At 38.6% G+C, this 19,101-nt stretch overlaps 2 protein-coding genes and 1 non-coding gene across 3 annotated transcripts in view; 1 reads left to right on the forward strand and 2 right to left on the reverse strand.

Moving 5' to 3' along the window:
• The window catches only part of LOC117288553 (protein timeless homolog), a 29,502-nt gene extending 28,240 nt beyond the window's left edge, over nucleotides 1–1,262 (reverse strand). The window contains exon 1 of the mRNA XM_033769453.1: nucleotides 1,014–1,262. The gene's annotated coding sequence lies outside the window, so the exon portion shown is untranslated. The remainder of the gene's footprint in view (nucleotides 1–1,013) is intronic.
• Nucleotides 1,263–1,592: 330 nt separating this feature from the next.
• On the forward strand, nucleotides 1,593–1,664 carry Trnat-cgu. The gene has a single exon. It is a non-coding gene; the product is annotated as a tRNA-Thr (tRNA).
• A 4,486-nt stretch (nucleotides 1,665–6,150) lies between these two features.
• LOC117288472 (dnaJ homolog subfamily A member 1-like) lies at nucleotides 6,151–16,585 on the reverse strand. Its single transcript, XM_033769350.1, has 7 exons — nucleotides 16,351–16,585; nucleotides 13,855–14,025; nucleotides 12,703–12,982; nucleotides 10,998–11,225; nucleotides 9,756–9,859; nucleotides 8,982–9,108; nucleotides 6,151–6,793 (listed from the first exon to the last, which is right to left on the reverse strand). The coding sequence occupies exons 2-7, from the start codon at nucleotides 13,984–13,986 to the stop codon at nucleotides 6,471–6,473; spliced, it is 1,194 nt and encodes a 397-aa protein (XP_033625241.1). The 5' UTR covers nucleotides 13,987–14,025; nucleotides 16,351–16,585; the 3' UTR covers nucleotides 6,151–6,470.
• Between the last annotated feature and the right edge of the window lie 2,516 nt (nucleotides 16,586–19,101).

Here is a 19,101-nt window from a genome sequence, read left to right on the forward strand (position 1 = left end):
AAACGTAAGGGTATGTAATTCTATGCCCATCATTTGCCATAATGGTCTAATTTAACATGTTTAGTTAAATATTCATAAATACCTAAGACAGTTTATCCATTCTGATTGGTCGAGAGGACATCACGAGGGGTTGTTTGAACAGATGATCAGTAAAAAGTGTTATATAAAAAAAATAACATGGGCGTGACACGCGAGCTTGCACCTGCGCTTATAAAATACAGTTTCTTCATTCCTATTGGTCGAGAGCAACGGCTGAAACAGTTGCGCCACATCACGCGATACGCGCGACGCGCACATCATCTCCTTATAAGGAGTTGTTTACCCGAGGGCCTTACCATTTCATAGCTGGAATCTGGAGGGGTGTTGTGTTGAAAGAAATCATTGAAGAATTATTTTTTTTGCATTTATTTTACCTTTTGACCAAGAAGTGGTGTTGATGTTTTTTGACCAAAAAGGTATTTATGAATATGGGAATCAAAGTGTGTTGAATCGGTTTAAAACTAGTGGTTTCACTTTAAACCCGCCGAGGGCCTTGTTCTTGATAATTTACCTCAACTTCGTCTCAGCATGCTCAGTAAAATTATTAAGTCCAGGCCTCGGCGCGGGTTTAAACCACTAGTTGAAAACCTCTTCACCACTCATTGATTCTCTTAAAATTACTTCCCTTTTACTTTTTACTAGTAACATTAACAACTTTTTGAAACTTGACTCAAGGGGAGTCAAGCCTTTTGAGTAATTAAGTAATTTTATCCATATTATTAATACTAGTTAGCTTTACTTAGCTAGGACAGAAAAAACAGACAAGACATCAGCTATTTTTTTTTTATATGGTAATTGGTATAATCCAGCCCAATGGATGGCACTATTAACACACAATCCAACCAAGTCAATCATGTCAAACTAACACACAACACAACAGTCATCAGGAGTTGTTCATATTATTATAATAAAATTAAAAAATTACACACTAACACTACAGTGACGTACACAGTATTTTATTTATGCCTACTCACTCCACTCCAGCTCACCACCACAGCAACAAACCCCCACCCAACAGAACAAGAAGGAGTTCCTCTTCTTTCACAGAAGATGAACGAAGTATTAAGTATGCTGTCGTCAGTGTCCGTTTCACATCACATTCCGTTGAGCTACTGTTTGTGGTTTGATCGTATTATTCCATTCTACACGAAAATTCAATCGCAGTAAAATTCCGGTGTTTTTATTTTTTGTAGTGGCGCGCCAGTGTGTATAAATTTCCCGCGAAAGGCGAGTTCGATGACATTAGTCTGTTCGCCTGGAAAAATTTACATGTGAACTACAACAGGTGAACACAGGGCATGAGACTTCACAAGGTAACTCGACGTGAAAATACTTCGTATCGATAATGGCTATTGTTTATAAATTAATAAATAATTGTTTACTACATTCATTTTATATACAGTACACTTCAAATACATTTATTTATTGGTTGCATTGAAGTATAATTTATTTTAAATATTGTACTAAATGTTGTTTTTATTTGTCAATTAAGCGACCAAGGATGCAGCTATACAGTGTTTATATACCGTTAAATCACAAAGTGGGTGATGCATGGCTTGGTGGCCAAGTGGTAAGGCGTCTGTCTCGTAAACAGAAGATCGTGGGTTCGAATCCCTCCCAGGCCTGCTTGAACTTTTTTTATACCCCGTTTTCATGAACACTTGTGTGCTATGTTTTATCACGGTGCTTTTCGACCAAAGGTTCACTGTTTTTTTTTTTTTCATTTGTGTAAGTAATTGTTTATTGTAGTATTTTTTATTCAGGGTGGTTTTCAGCTTTAAAATATCCAATCAAATTACCAAAAATAGTAATTTTTTTCATTCAGTGATAATCAAATTTTAACAACAAATTAAGTAAATAAAGTGAAATGCATTGCTTAAACCATAGCTTCAACTAATAAAGTTCATTAATCTAAAACAGAAAAAGATCAATACAGAAACACACAAAAACAGTCAAATTAGTTTACCTTTTTATTGAAAGGTTCCCCCAAACTACATTACTGTCACAATATTAATGGAATGCTACAATATTTTATGAAAATAATTAATAAAACATGCGCAATTTTAATCAAAATTAATATAAAAAAAACAATATGTGCATAGTAAAAACCAGCCAAAATACCATGTCGTAAAACTTGTGACTATTAGACCTATCCTGCTCATATTCCTGCTAAGCAGGAAAGTTTTAAGCACAATTTTCTGCTTAGCTAGCAGCTCTATGAAATTGGCCCAGGACATGCACATCCAGCTTCAGGCAGAGCCTCAATATAATTTGTAATAAATACCCTAAGTTAATTTGATCCGCAATTTGATGATTACATTAATAAAGATACAGTAGCTCACCGGGTTATTTCATAGACTACTCCGTTTGAGATAAACATCTTCCCTAATTGTGCTTCAATGGACAATATTTAACCCTGATAGAATCTTTTCATTGAAGGAGTCTCAGAAAGTGCAAACTTAATCACTGTAGTAGCCATGAACCGCATGTAGAGAAGACAAGGAAGGAAGTTTTAGTTTTAAAAGCCCCATATAAAATTGTTTCAGGGAAAACCATGCAATGCAGTCAGGTAAGGACTGTAAAGTTGAAAACCCAATCCACATTGTGCCCCAGCAGGATTCGAATTTGGGTTCTAGAGATGGAAGGCGAGGAAAGATACCATTTCGTCAACAACCCGACTCGGAACATACGGTTGTCGGAACATAGGGGTGTCCGAAATATGGAGAAGTCACCATCAACATTATTGCACAAAATATTAACAAAAGCAAAGAAAGAAAATAAAAACACAAATATTATTGTTATTAACTAAATAAGTAGTTGGCACAATCCAATAGCTGCATGGTTGACTTATACAAAAATGGAAATTCCTAAAAATGGCTCGCTGGCCTTGCTTTCCCCCTTACTGAAGACCTGGAACCTCCAAGATCTTTAAATTCATCAGGTTTTAAACTTCATGTGCATCAACAGAAATACAAAACTATAGATCTGGACACAATGTGGACTATATTTTTTTCTCCAGTAAAAGCTTTATTTCTTTACAAGACTTGGAGAAAATCCGAAATCTGAAGAAAAAAATCATGAGAAATCACACTCCTGAGATTTGTATGCGCTTATATTAGAAGAAAAAAAAATTGATTTGTTTCGTTGGATGCTTTTTGGACAGAATGGCATAATTGAGATAAAAGTATCTAGTTTACAAGGACTAAGCTTCTGTATAGAAACATTTTGATCCATTTTGGATTGTGAGGTATGCATGTACCTGAAACAACATTCCAAGAGGTTTACAAACCTGATATTTCTTTTCACGACAACAAGGGCTGTAAAGGCCCTTGTCACACACGAGGCAACTTTTGCAGGCAAATTGGAGGCAACCAAATGCAGTGCATGCTACAGGACCACTTTGGTAGCACTTGAGTGATTTCTCAAACAATGTCTTATGGTTCGTAAGAAACACATGTGGAAGTTCAAATGCGAATGGATTCTCTTCTTGGAGATTGCCTGGAACTGGTTGCCTGTAAATTGTCTCTTGTGACATGACCCTAAGGGCATTGTCACACAAGGCAACTTTTGCAGGCAACTTGGAGGCAACCGACTACAGTGCATGCTGCAAGACCACTTTGGTAGCACAAAAATAATTTCTGAACAATTTCCTAAGATTCCCAAGGTGTATTGAAATGGAATTTTGCCTGGAACTGTAGCTGATTTCTCGAAATGCTAGGATTACTCCCATCTCGAGTTAGAACGAGTAACTTATCCTAACTTAGGATGGGTTCAATGCGTCCTAACGTCTATATTACAGAACTTAACTTGTCCCAAGTCTTAAGATAAATCCTAGGTTAGGAGGAGTTTGGTGAAATCATCAGCTGGTTGTCTCATGCGACATGACCCTGAGACTTATCTACAACATAGATATTGAGATCTGTGGATATAACATTGTATAATTTACTAAAAACATTAAAATTAATAAGGGAGACCATTTTAAAACAGACATTGTTTATTACCTTGTTAAAAAAAAATACAATAAGCTGAAAATTCCAGAAGTTTTTGTTTGTTAACCTGTTGGGTTCTCATAGGAGCTATATTGTCACACACTTCCCTGAACATTTCTTTCACCGACAAAAATCAAGTTTTCTTTTTTGTTTTAAAGGCAGTGGACACTATTGGTAATAACTCAAAATAATTATTAGCATAAAACCTTTCTTGGTGACTAGTAATGGGGAGAGGTTGATGGTATAAAACATTGTGAGAAACGGCTCCCTCTGAAGTGTAGTAGTTTTCGAGAAAGAAGTAATTTTCCACGAATTTAATTTTGAGACCTCGGGTTAAGAATATGAGGTCTCCAAATCAAGAATCTGAAAGCACATAACTTCGAGTGACAAGGTTGTTTTTTCTTTCATTGTTTTCCCGCAACTTCGACGACCGATTGAGCTCAAATTTTCAGATGTTTTTTTTATGCATATGTTGAGATACACAAAGTGAGAAGACTGGTCTTTGACAATTACCAACAGTGTCCAGTGTATTTAAGAAAACAAAATTACCTCAGAAGGCTAACAGACCAATCCACTCAGCCCTAGCTTTCAAATCACAACCTTGTAAATGGACTCTCAAGATATGGGGTTTCTAATCCACAGAGTGTGGGTTTGAGGCCTCGGCAGTGGCACTTGTGTCATTCGGCAAGCAGATCATACATGTAGTTGCTTCGTCCTTCAGATGGGACATTCACATTAAGCCGTAGGTCCCGGCTCCCATGTTCTATGATTGGTATTGCACTTCAAACAATCCAGAACACTTATGGTGGAAGAGTAGGCGTTTAACCCGGTGTTTCTGGTTCACATGGTGTACGCAGTTACGCCATTGTTTACAGGTTTCCTCAGGCTTGTAGGCTTAAGTTATAAATTGAAGTTCACTTACAGGGCATCCTTGTGACACTTTCCTGCTAATCAAAATTGAGTAAAACACCAGTCATAGATTATACTAGAGGAATGGTTTTAGTGGCTGGTGACCTTATTCTAAGCATTATTTTGTTGTGCTGAGCAATTTTGTTCTATAAAATTGGGACCAGTTCAAGAATGGATCAAAAGATGAAAGAAATAATTTCTCCGGGAAATTGTGACAAGACAGCACTTTTAAGGTCTTTGTGATGAGGTTAAAGACCACACACAATTTAAATATCACACACTACATTACGTTCAAAGTAATCAATATAAATGTGCATTCATACTCCAAACCAGTCAAATATAAATATTTAAAAAAAGTCCATGGTTGTTTTCTTAATTCACATTTTTTTTTAATACAGTAAACAAAACAACTACTGGCACAGGCAATCTGGGCCCAATTTCATGGCTCTGCTTACCGTTTGGCGCTTGCAAAAGCAGGGAATTATGTTCTCACGTCAAGCATATTTCACGGGTTAGCAGGGAATTTTTTGCTCACTGGTGAGAGTGTGTGTGTACTCCACGTCCACGATACTAGGTATTCAACACTTACACAGCTAGCGCAGAAATTCGGCGCTTGCGCTTTAGTGGAGAATCGTGATCGTACAGTATGTGTTGAATTTGGTGGAAAGCAGAGCAATGAAACTGGGCCCTGAAAAAATCGTTTATAATACTTCAGCTTGTACTAAAGGAGTGCACAAGCATATGAATTTAATATAACAATGCTCAAAAATCATATTTAAAAAAGATTTAAACCAAACTTTACATTACATTGGGTGAAAATAAACATCAAACTACGTTACATGAAGTAGTAGTTTTAAATGGACAGGTCTAAAATGAGCACCCATAAATAGATAAGCACATACAAAGGTTTATATCACATGTGGCGCTACATGAAGATTTGTGGCATCGTGAACTTTTAAAAAAATATTAAAAGGCATGGACACTATTGGTAATTACTCAAAACAATTGTTAGCATAAAAACTTACTTAGTAACAAGCAATGGATAGCTGTTGATAGCAAAGAACATTGTAAGAAACGGCTCCCTCTGAAAAGAGGTAATTCCTCACTCAAATATTAAAAGACTTCAGGCCGCCTGAACCCTTTTATTATGCATCTGAAATCACACAAATTTGTGTAGAAAGGGTGTTTTTATTTTTATCATTCTCTTGCATTTTCACAGATTTGTTATGCGTATAATTGGGATACACCAAGTGAGAATACTGGTCTTTGACAATTACCAATGGTGTCCAGCACAGAGTGGAGTGAATTACAGCCAAGTGAGTTTTCCTCGCTGGTACTTCATAAAGGTGGATAGTTTCATGTAATACCTCTCTCAATATATTAAAAACCTGAAGACAAGGGCGTCACTTGTGACGTATTTACTTTTGGTATTTTATTTGAGTATTCATGGCTCATAAAAAGTAGTATTCCTATTGTTTTCAAATAATAATAATAATTCTGTGGAATTGTCAAGAAGTCCTTTTTTTTCCCCCATCACTGGGTTTGACATTGAACTCCCCCTCCACCTCTTCCATGAAACTCATCTCCGTCTTCTTCGTACGCGTTCTCATAGCGCCCTCGCTGCTTTGGTTCGTAATTGATTAGATTCACCTCTTCCATGTCGTCGCTGACGATGCATTCGGGCCGTTCTGGGAGGACTGCTTCCAGCTTGGGTAGAGCATCCAGAGGGATCTGACCCGACTCTGGGAAGTCAACCTCGAAGTGGATGATGAGACGTCCCTTCTCGAAAGGTGACCTGTAGATAGGCATCCCTTCGTTCCGCACAACTTTCACATCGTCGTGTTTAATTACATCACCTGCGCAAAAAGTAAAGGACAAAAGTATTGAGGTCAAACAGAATGTCTTGGAACTTGAAGGGAGAAGACAGGATAGCTAAGCATTCATACAATAGCAGGGTTCTCCCCATGTACAAGCTGTTGGAGTATGGAGCCAATACACGCGTCGGGCTGAAACGCGTGAATATTGAACTTACTGTGTGCCAAAAAAGTGTGTGAACTGCGTGCCAATCTGTATGAACTGCGTGCTAAGCTTGGGTGTCTGGCAACTAGTGCGACTAGTGTCAAAGTCACACCTATTGATAGCTGACGATACTATCATTTCTTCAATTACTCGGTTAATGGTGCTGCCTAACTACTACAAAAATAGTCGTGCCTTCCTGCTTGGTCATTGGTGAACCAATTGTGTCACTCACGACCATTCCCGACAACATAATTTACCTACCAAACACAATCAGACATTAATGGCACAATCCTAAATAGTGAGAAGTTGCCTATTTTTAAAAAACAACATAACTTCAGAGAGAGCTGTTTCTCAAAATGTTTATACTATCAACAGCTCTCCATTGCTTGTTACCAAGTACATTGTAAGTGTGATGCGAACAGTTATTTTGAGAAATTACCAATAGTGTCCAGTGCCGTTAAAGTACATTGTACACCCGTTCCTGTACTAATCAAATAATGTGTCATTTAAACATTGCGATCAAGCAAAATGAGTCGTTTGTCAACCCAGGTAATTTTTTATTTTTTTTTTATTTTTGAAAAGAGCATAATCTATGCTTTAATACTGTCAAAACCCATGATGATACCACCTTTGGTTCAAAAGTTGTGGAAGTAGAGTTTAGAAATACAAAGAAATGTGATAGAATAAAACCGTGAAAAAGGAGTTTAATGTGAAGTTGTTTATTGAAAATGCATCGGCACAATTTGTTTCAATGCTAAACCACTTGTTGATGTTATTTATCAGAAAGGAAGTTCCCAATATAAAATAAAACATGCTGTACATGTAGCATGTGGGTTTACAAATGACTCACATACGTATCACATGTGTGGGTCTTGAAGAAAATTGTGCAGATTTCACAGACACTGAATAATCAGCCTTTAAAGGCAGTGGACACTATTGGTAATTACTCAAAATAATTATATCATAAAACCTCACTTGGTAACTATTGATTGGGAGAAGCTGATAGTACATGTATAAAACATTGTGAGAAACGGCTCCCTCTGAAGTGACGTAATTTTTGAGAAAAGAAGTAATTTTCCACAAATTTGATTTCGAGACCTCATATTTAGAATTTGAGATCTTGAAATCAAGCATCTGAAAGCACACAACTTCGTCTGACAAGGGTTTTTGTTTTTTTAATATCTCGCAACTTTGACGACCAATTGAGCTCAAATTTTCACAGGTTTATTATTGTATGTTTAGATACACCAAGTGAGAAGACTGGTCTTTGACAATTAGGGGCCTACCAATAGTGTCCACTGTCTTTAATAAAAACATCTTGAACTGTGATTCATCACGACATGACTCATACTTCCTGAAAGGATCTGGTTATTACAATTGCTGTGGGTGCCGTTATTTAGAGGGCTGCCCCTAGAGTCAGGGCTCAATTTCATAAAGCTGTTAAGCTGAAAATACTACTTAGAAAATTCTTGGCTAAGCAAGAAATGCCCGGTGTACCAGTCACATCCATAGTAACTGTATTTTTTGCTATAAAGCAAAGTTTTTGTGTGCCTAGCAAGTTTAGAGGCTTTATGAAACTTGGCACAGGACTTGTGTTTGTAATAGTCCGGCCGAGCGGTTAAGAGCAACGAATTCAAACTCTGGTGTTTCTGATCAGCAGAGTGTGGGCTTGAATCCCAAGCTGTGACACTTGTGTCCTTAAGCAAGACACTTAACCATTGCTTAGTCCTTCGGATGGGACGTAAAGCCGTTGGTTGCATGTAAAAGAACCCAGTGCACTTATCGAAAAGAGAAGGGGTTCACCCCGGTATTCCTGGCTGTGGCTGCTGAATGCACCGTAGCACCTGGTAAACCCTTGTAAGGTGAGCTACACAATTGGGTCTCGGAATTAATCACTGCAATAACCTATCTTTCTGAAGGTTTGTTTATGCTCAGCGCCTTGAGTACCTTGTTTGGTAGATACGTGTGCTACTATACATAACACTTTGATATTTGATTTAATTCGATTGACTGTTTGAAACTCACCTGCATGTGAGGTAATGACTAACTCTCTATCATCTAACGTCTTGATGATATGCTTGAAACCACAGAGTGCTTCAACCAGATCTATCTTCTTGTTGATAATCAAGTCTGTTCCTTTCCTCTTGAACAACTGGATCGAAAACAAATAAACAATATCAATAGACTTTCATCACGGTGTGGTTACTCCATCCCAACTCATTGTAACCAAACTGAGGCTGGATGAAGTAATAGTCTGGTGTCAGGCGCAATTGAATGATAGCAATCATTACTATTATTGGAAATAGGGAACATGATCAAGATGGTGACAGCGGAATAAAGGTCTATAGAAAGAAACTATAAATAAATAGTAAACTCCTGAAGAAGTGCAGAGAATACTGTTCGGAACGTCGAGATCATACCAGCTTTTTTCACAGTCAACGCTCCCACTAAAGAGATTAACCCATGGTTGACACAAATGTTTACTACTTATTCATAGTTTCTTCCTAAACAAAATCAATGTTTACAATATCTAGACTAGACAGTATTTATTATCATCTGCATGTGTCATGTCGTTTCAGACTAATACTTCGTTTCATTGCACATTAATTTGAACATTTGTATTTTTCTGTAATGCATTTTTAATCTGTTTTTGTTAACTTGTGCAAAGTTTCTTAGTTTGTTCACATTTTTAAGCTAGATATAAAGTGCCTCGGGACTCATTATTGGTTAAGGGCGCTACACTGATGAAAGCAGTTTGATTAATATTATAACGTGGACAACAGTTACATGTAGTTTTACCTTGTTTGGTTTCTCTTCAAGAACTATGATCATGTCACCTGGTTCCAGCCCTGGTTCTTGATCTCCTTCGCCGCTGAATGTGATTTTCTGCCCATCTTTCATCCCTAGTGGAGTAAGGGGAAACATTTTCAGATTAAACTTAGGATCTACACGTACATGTACATGTAGTATGTATTAAGGCCTTACAGGGTGTCATGGCAGAGCAGTCTACAGCATCAAATTCAAGTTCTGGTTTTTATCCGAGATTTCAATGTTACTGTCAAATAAGTTTGTCAGATGGTGTATTCCAAATGACGGATTATTCTTCCTACATTTTCATAGATTAAACTTCCAATCTAGTACAATGTATTATTAAGACCTTGCAGGGTGTTATGGCTGAGCGGTATACAGCATTAAATTCAAGTTCTGGTTTTTATCCCAGAAGAGTTACTTTCAAATAAGTTTGTCAGATTGTGTATTCCAAATTACGGCTTATTCTTCCTACATGTATACATGTAAGCTATGTAACCGCTCCTGATTCTTAACAGAACGGACCACCTTTTGAAATAAAATGTTCACAGGTTAGTTTTATTGTTCAATGTACATTGACATGGATTATAACAATCAAACGGTTACAAAAACTAACTGGATACGTTCCCTTCAAAATATAGAAAAATAAATAATAAAATATTAAGCCCTGTTAAACTTCCTGCGAAAGCGAATTTGACATTTAGTTGACGTCACAACTCTGTTTTCACTGCGATATTCGCAGGAGAGTCGAGCACAACTCAACTGCTGTGAATAATTCGATGCGAATTTGTGACGTCAACATTCCTATCGCATTTACATTGGCATGAAGTATGAACCAGGCTTTAACCGTTTCCAATGTAGTACATTCAAGGATATGATAGGCTGTTGACAAAAACTAACTGAACTAAATGAGCAGAAAGCATGAAAGCTTGTGACTGCAAAGCATGAAGTATTTTGAGTGCAAAAGCTTTCAAGTGCAATGCAGGCCTACTACGGTACAAGAACATGTACACCATGTATCTTTGGTTTTGAAAGGGCCTTCTCTGCAGTCTGGAGTGTTCCATATGGTTGAATCTTTATTTTCTTTATGAATCTTACATATCTTAATTACATGTATATAAAAAACAAAATTATAATAATAAGTTTGATTTCTTTCTGGGGTTGGGAGTTTAAAAAAACAAAAACATTTCCGATTAAAAACAGAGACACCCAATCCCAGCGCATATGATTTACCTTTGTCTATATGCACCTCCAGAATCTTGCTATTTTTGATGATTTTCTTTCCTTGGCACTGTTTACAGCGATCCTTCGCGCTGATCTTCTCTCCTTGTCCCTGGCAATCTCCACAAGCTGTTCGGATCTGTTGCACCATTCCCGGACCAATGGGGCTGAGATGTACCTGTATACGGGACCCCTTACATGTACCACAAGTCTCGACTGCACCCTTCTTGCCTCCGCGTCCTGCACACATGATTCAAGGTTAAATTCACATGGTATAAATTGTTAAAAGTGCGCATGTATTTCACCTCGCACTTTTCTTTAAAGACACTTGACACTATTGGTAACTATCCAAGAAAAGACCAGTCTTCTCACGTGGTGTATCTCAACATGTATGCATAAAAAAAAAACTGTGAAAACTTGAGCTCAATCGTTCGTCTAAGTTGTGTGCTTTCAAATTCTAAATCTGAGGTCTCGAAATCAAATTTGTGGAAAATTACTTCTTTCTCAAAAACTACGTTACATCAGAGGGAGCCGATTCTCACAATATATTACACTATCATCAGCTCTTCATAACTCGTTACCAAGTAAGATTTTTATGCTAATAAGTAGTTTGAGTATTTGCCAATAGTGTCCATTGCCTTAAAGGCTTGAACCCCTTTTTCAGGCATCCGAAAGCAGAACATTGTGTGCAAAAATGTCCCCATTTTAAGGCTTTATGCTGATAATTATTTTTAGGAATTACCAATAGTGTCCACTGCTTTCAAGGATACATCAGATACAAGTTCAAGAAATCAAAGATTTGTGTCTAACTTTATAATCAACTGAAGACAATTGAATTTCCACTTTTGATTTTTGATTATTTTATACTGAAAATCATCAGTACTCTCTTTGAACTACCCCCAAAGGATCATAGAATTGGAAACCACCACTGTTCCCGGTTTGATCGGTAGCCGTGACACTTAACCATTGCTTCGTCCTTTGGATGGGACGTAAAGCCATTGGTCCCATGTGTTGTGTAATGCATAATAATAAAAAAACAGTGCGCTTGTCGAAAAAGAGAAGGGGTTCGCCCCGGTGTTCCTGGCTGTGGCTGCTAAATGCGCCATAGTACCTTGTAAACCCTTATAAGGTATTACATAATTGGTCTCAGAATTCATCAGTTCAATATCTAAACCCCTCTTGCTGAAAGTGTGTATGTGTATGCTCAGCGCCTTTAGTACCTTTGATATTATTATTATTACATGTTTTGCGCCACATCATCTTGTGAACCATGGTGCTTTAAAAAAACAGTTTCATGCTTCAAAAAAGTAGCCCATAATACCATGCAGAAAAAATACTGAGCACTTTGTTAAATGCAACCTTATGGGTGTGATAAAGCACTATATGAACCATAGAGTTATAAATATAAGAACTAGAGGGCGCACTGGCCTATATACGCGCCTGGCATGCGCACAGGCCGCCCTTTTCTAAGTTGAACAAACAGGCATTGCTTAGCGTGTGTTTGTTCGGCCTATGTAAGTTGACAAAACAGCATCACATCAGCGTTCAATAAACACAAACTCCAACGTGTTCTTCATATTCAACGGGCAGACAGAATGGCCCGAATGTCTAATTGCGGTCCTATCGCGTTTGTGCAGGTAGCATCACCAGTGTGCCCTCTAGTTCTTATAACTTTATGTATAGAACCTATTATTATTATACAAACTTGTGTTCATACCTTCGCATTTATCGCACACTACATTCTTCTTGAGTGCCAGCTTACGCACTGAGCCGTTGTACATCTCTTCCAGTGACACCCCCAGCTGGTGAATGACATCTTTGCAGCGTCGCTCGTGCGTCCTCGAGTGGGTGCCAAAGAACATGTCGAATATATCCATGGGGTTGTGGCTGCCGCCCCCAGCACCGCCCTCCTTCAATGCCTGCTCTCCACCCTCATCGTAGATTTTCCTTTTCTTTGGGTCACTAAGACTCTCGTAGGCTTGGGACATAAGCTTGAACTGTTCAAACATAACATAAAGAGGGATGAAGTGACATCGCAGAGTTCAGGGGCCGATTTTCACCAAGACCTAATTGCCAAAGAGCTACAACTGAATACTAACCCCCTCCCCCCCCCCCCAAATGATGTTTCATACTGTACTACTTGATTACTACTTGACTATGGTCAAGCTGATAGTAAATGAGTCATTTATCAACAATCAGTATGGAGAAACAAGCCAAAACATGTCAACAGGGGTGAAATTGTCAGCGCCTTGTATCCTTTGGCAATTTGGCGCTTTATAAATACTGTTTTTTTATAAAACCCCTTTTTTTTTCCTCAGGTTTATCCCCCCCCCCCCCCCCCATCTCTTTAGTTTTATGGTACCAAGGGTGGTATCAACATGGGGTTTTGAAAAGATAGATTTAAAGGCAGTGGACACTATTGCTACTCAAAATACTTATTAGCATACGTACAGTTAAACCTTTCTTGGTAACAGTGATGGGGAGAGGTTGATGGTATAAAACATTGTGAGAAACGGCTCCATCTGAAGTAACAGAGTTTTCGAGAAAGAAGTTATTTTCCACAAATTTGATTTCAAAACCTCAGATTTAGAACTAGAGGTCTCGAAATCAACCATCTAACAAACAAAATTTCGTGTGACAAGGGTGTTTTTTTTTCTTTCATTATTATCTCGCAAGTTCGATAACCGATTGAGCTCAAATTTTCACAGGTTTGTTATTTTATAGTTATGTTGAGATACACCAACTGTCAATTCCACTGCCTTTTTAATGCTCTTTTCAAATGTTTAAACAAATCAGAAATGACCTGGGTCGACAAACAACAGATTTTGCTTTGAGCGCATCAGAAGTGTGAAATATTAATTATTGTTACCTTCTCTGGGTCTTCTGGGTTCTTGTCTGGATGGTACTTCAACGCCAGCTTGCGATAAGCTTTCTTGAGTTCCGTCTCCGTGGCGTTGGGTTTGACACCGAGCAGGTCATAAAATTTGGTCTCTTTCACCATGATGAGGCAGTTACGTCGCAATAAATATCTAATCTGGAGCTGGGACATCAAAATAAATTGGGATGAAGAAATTAGAAAAAGTGGATTTAAAAGCTGGCTAATTAAAAATACAGTATTTTTGAGATTGCGGAGTGGATTTTCTGTTGATGGCCCCAGACAATGAGATATCAAAGGATAAAGTCTAATTTTGGCGAGATAAAAAAAAAAAAAAAAAAGCGATTTGCGATTACAAATTTCATTGATCCAGACTAGTGCCATCATCGTAATGTCGTATCGTGAGGGATATAAACCTGTGAGGTTACGGGAGACAATAGCAGAAGAAACCAAAATAGTTCTAGGACTATAGCTAGCCCAGGTTGGACTCCTCCGTTGCAGGCAACATGACGGAGTCCAGGGTATAAAGGTGCCGTACCATTGCGAAAAAAATTCAAAAATCTGTTACAAATATTTCTACCAAACTCGGGAGCAGTCGGGAGTCTGAACTTTTACTCACATGTTCCTTACAGTAGTAGTTAGAACAACTCCAAGCCCTCATTATTTTAAAACTGTTGAATTTTCTCCTTTCGTGTTAACATTTTGTGAAAAGAAAATTGAAATTTACGTTTTCCGATCCCACGTCGTGCACTAACTTCTGTGTAAACACTTTGTGCACTGATCACTGGTGGCCACTAATTGCAGCCAAATCGCCGTCAACCAAACACTAAACAGATGGATAATAGTCACTGAGCATGCTGAGCAATTTACACAAAGCGCAGAACTATGCGATACGGAGCATTGACGTCAACTCTCCTCCCGACTTACTAGGCCATCCGTCGACTTTCTTGACCCCAAGGGCAAGTTGAGTTGTCTGACAGTTGAATAAATCATCCGTCGAGTTGTATGAACCGTTGAGTTGTCCGAACGGACGACTTGTCTGGTCTCCTACACTAGAGTCCTAGTCCTATGTATTACCATGGAGGTAGAATTCTACCTCCATGGTATTACTACATACATGTACTATCTACTATCGTATTCGTAGCGTCATACGTTATCGACCCTCATATGTTTTCGGTCCCCAACTTTGATTTCCGTTTATCGCGAAATTGTGCAAGCTGCACCGATGACAGAAGCTATGCAGTTTACTCACGGTCTGTATTTTCATCAGGCTTAATCATGCTGAGAAAAAAATTTCCTGTCGTTGGTTATGCTCGAACATTTATAAAATTATTAATTTTTGGTACTAATCACTAGTGCATTATTATGCCAACATTCAAATGAGTCAAAGAAACATCATCCAACCTCGAAAGTTCAAAACAAAATTACTATCTGCTAGATTGAGTTTCATTCTGCTTCAGTCACTAGATGGATCACACGAGGTGGTTACTATTTTGGATTCTATGGTGTGCAAATGTGGGGAAAATATTAAAATATTTTAAGTGAAAATGACAACAATTTTTTTTTTTATATACTCATGCATACTGTAATAAATTCCGATAAGCATTATAAATATTAAGTCTACATTAAAGAGAAAATATCATAGATTGGTTTCTTATCTCCTGAAACAAAAAATTACTGGTCTGAAATGGGGGAAAACGGATTGTTATGAAGTGTGAGTGCATCAAGGGGGGTGGGGTGTTTTACTTTCATGCCTTTATGATATCTCTGGATTCTATAAAGTTGCCATAATGCCTTAGGACAAAAATGTAATTAAATTTGTTAAGTAGTAATTGAATAATATTTTTGATTTATTTTGCACGCCATACTAGCTTCTGAATATTCAATAAAATACCAACCAATGAAAGGTGTGAAAACATATGACGTTGCTCCAGTGTCATGCATGCATTTAAAGCACTGTTAATGGCGGACTGTCTCTCGCAACGTAAAACCCAAACTTTGAAAATTTAAACACACCATGAAGTGAAAGTGTTATTGTTAAAAAAATGGACAGATGATTTGAAAAAAAAATATTTAGTTTTTAGTTGTGAAAAATTGTCCTGTTATCCTACTGAAAATACATGACACCAGGATACTTTACTAGTACTTAGTAGTACTACTACTACTAGCATTCCACTAACTAAGTAAAAGTAGTACTATCTACTAGTGTTTTTAATACCTTGCTTGATTGAATCATTGAATGAAAACAGGACAGTGGACTGGAAGGAGGATAAAGTTTTCTTTGTTTGGAGGTGAACAACCAAGATCACTACTTCATTTTCAAGAAATTATAAGGGGGGCCTTATAGTTTCTAGAAGTACAAGATCACTAACAACTGTAAATGTAATGAGACCGGCGAACGCAAAGGAAGGAAGCCGTTTACTACATACCTACACTCAGCGTTAATTATTATGCCCGGTTCATACGCCGTACTTAGCGTACGGAACTTACCCAGCAGAATCTCCACACAGAAAACCGTAAAATGAAAAGCACTCCCTTCAAAATCCTCTCCTATACAGTAATGCCAGTTACACGGCAGTCAAGATACACTTCAAGTAAATAATTATATTATACATCAATTCATCTAAAAACAATAATTGAGTCAGTGAAAACGTCCTGTGCTGGCCACTATTACCAATACTGTAATTTGCGCATGTGGTTTGCGGTGTGCTGTGTGTTTTTTATAATGCGCGTGCGGTTAAAATAGTGAAACTCACTCATTGGTCCCATGCGGAAAGTTCTGGAATGGTAATAAAAATCGGTTGGTAATAATATTATAATGTCGGAAGTGATGGGTACCAGGCACTTTTTTCCATTTTGTGATTTTCTGCCAATAGAGGGCTCTTTGTACAACCGTTACGGCGGCGGCTAATCGAGTCGTATGCCGGTTTCAATAAGCATCCGGAAGTTTCTCTAAAAATGCAGCAACACTAACTAAATACCAGCAAAACTAACTAAGCAGGGAAATTTAAATGAACAAAACGAAGTGAAAAACAGATCGATCATCATACGTTTGGACCGAAAGCCTCAGTGAATAAAAGGCCTTTTTGTAGTATGATCGTGGTTTATGAGACTGGTCTACATACACGGGCAATTATTTTGCTGTAAGAGGATTTACAAAATAATTATCGGGATGTACACGTGCAGGGGACTGAGCAGCAATGATTTACATGAAGTGAGCCCCCCTGATGATGTTACCCATATCCATAGCTTGAAGTTTACTCTTAAAAATACTAATAGTTGGTGCGTCGCGAATATCCTGTGGTAGTTTGTTCCATTCTGCAAAGGATCTTGGGAGGAAGGAGAATTTGTAACAGTCTTTGTTTGCAGAAGGCTTGATGAAGGCAGACAAAGACTGAAATTTGAAAGTAGCATAATTATAATTTAAAGTTACAATTGGTGAAGAACAAAAGATTGAGTCTCATTGTGCACTTTGATGATCATCATGAAGTAGGCCTTGGCGGATAGCCTGTATGCATGCTCTCATCGGCGGCATGCGTCATCTTCGCAACTTTGATCCATTTTTTACGAGGTTTTCTCAACGCGTACGGTCATCAGCATGCAGGGGCAGATCCACACGCAGGTTACGGAAGCGGGGGGGGGGGGGGGACACTGAAATTCACCGGCTACTTTTGAACCACGTGTGGGCACAATATTCAGATATTACTCACATCTTTCATGGTGACAAAAAAATAAGCATCATCATGAAAGTACTATTAAGTTTTAACTGACATCATCGTGAGGGAAAAGTTTCCGTATGGCAGCACCACTTTTTTCATTTGATTTGAAATAAAATAGTATCTAATTTACCTCAATGAGATATCCCTTTTTGTAAAAAAGAAAATAGTGAAAAAGTGGTGGCGCCGGACGGAAAGTCATCCCAACTTTTTACTGGTGACAGTATTTTTATGTGAGCAATAAGGCCAAAGGAATTTCCCATGAAAGGACAAGAAAGTTGTATTGTATTGTTGTATTGTATTGTGACTCTTGGTTACACCATTATTAGTTTTGTAAGGACTCGGGAACTAGCGGGTTTTTTTTTGTTTTTTTTTTTACTTTTAATGTTATTCATTATCACTAGCTAAGTTCATAGCTTGAGACAGTACATAATAGCATGCATTCCATTTTATAATATTATACTATTTCTGAATGTTCTTAATTTTACATTCGCGTGTTAACAGGTGTTCATGCTAACTGAGTCTTAGCCTGAACATCTGACGTCACACTTCTAGGCTCGTGAATAACGCCAGAGAGTGGCCTACTAGCATGGGTCAATCCCCGTCTATTATGCACCACATTATATGTCACATAGAGATACGCAGTTCAATTATAAACCAATTAACTTGCATGCAAGTAGGCATAACGTACATGCAACAAATTGTGGGTGCGACATTGTCAGGGGGTGACTTTGCTAGGGGGCGACATTGTTTGGGGGCGACATTGTCAGGTAGCCGACTTAACTCGGGGCGGATCGGTTAGAGGGCGACTTTGCAGGGGGCGACTTTGTTGGTGGCGAGCTTGCAAGGTGGCGAGCTTGCAAGGTGGCAAGATGACCAGCCTCCGAATGAATGTCAGCTGCACCCAACATCACCTCCGAGCATTCAAATCAAAGCAATGGGTGCGTTCGTTTAGCTTCCCAGGTTAGACCCCGGTGTGTGGCGGGTTTTTTTTCCCAGGAAAACCGTGGGTAATTATCTGCACACGTGCGTCCTGGGAGAAAAACCGCCACACCCCGGGGTAGACCCAGGGAAGCTAAACGAACTATGTAAAGATTTTGTCACTGCACCACCTGCCTGCCTTTATCCTGCGGGTGATTGCAGGATACCAGTTTATAAACTGGATCTGTGGGTGCGTTCGTTTAGCTTCCCTGGGTCATCCCCGGTCTGCCCCGGTGCGTTCGAATAGCTTTTGACGTCATTCCAGGGGCATGTTGTTACCAAGCAAGAGAGGGCGAGTGTGATCGTTCGATTAGCTCTTGTCAGGGGCTTCCCGTTGTGCAATTACTGCGTTTGATTTACTGCAAGGACGGTTTTGCACGGGGGCGGACACAACTTATATGCAAATGTGTCCAGGCGGACACAATTGCATTATGCAGCAGCATCCGGGCGGACACGATTGCATAAGCAAAACCGTCCTGTGGACATTTTTGCATAGGCAATAATGTCATTCGGATGCATAGGACATAATTGCTTGCGACACCGG

This window comes from Asterias rubens, chromosome 3, assembly GCF_902459465.1.
Source record: "Asterias rubens chromosome 3, eAstRub1.3, whole genome shotgun sequence".
Classification (NCBI taxonomy): Eukaryota; Metazoa; Echinodermata; class Asteroidea; order Forcipulatida; family Asteriidae; genus Asterias; species Asterias rubens.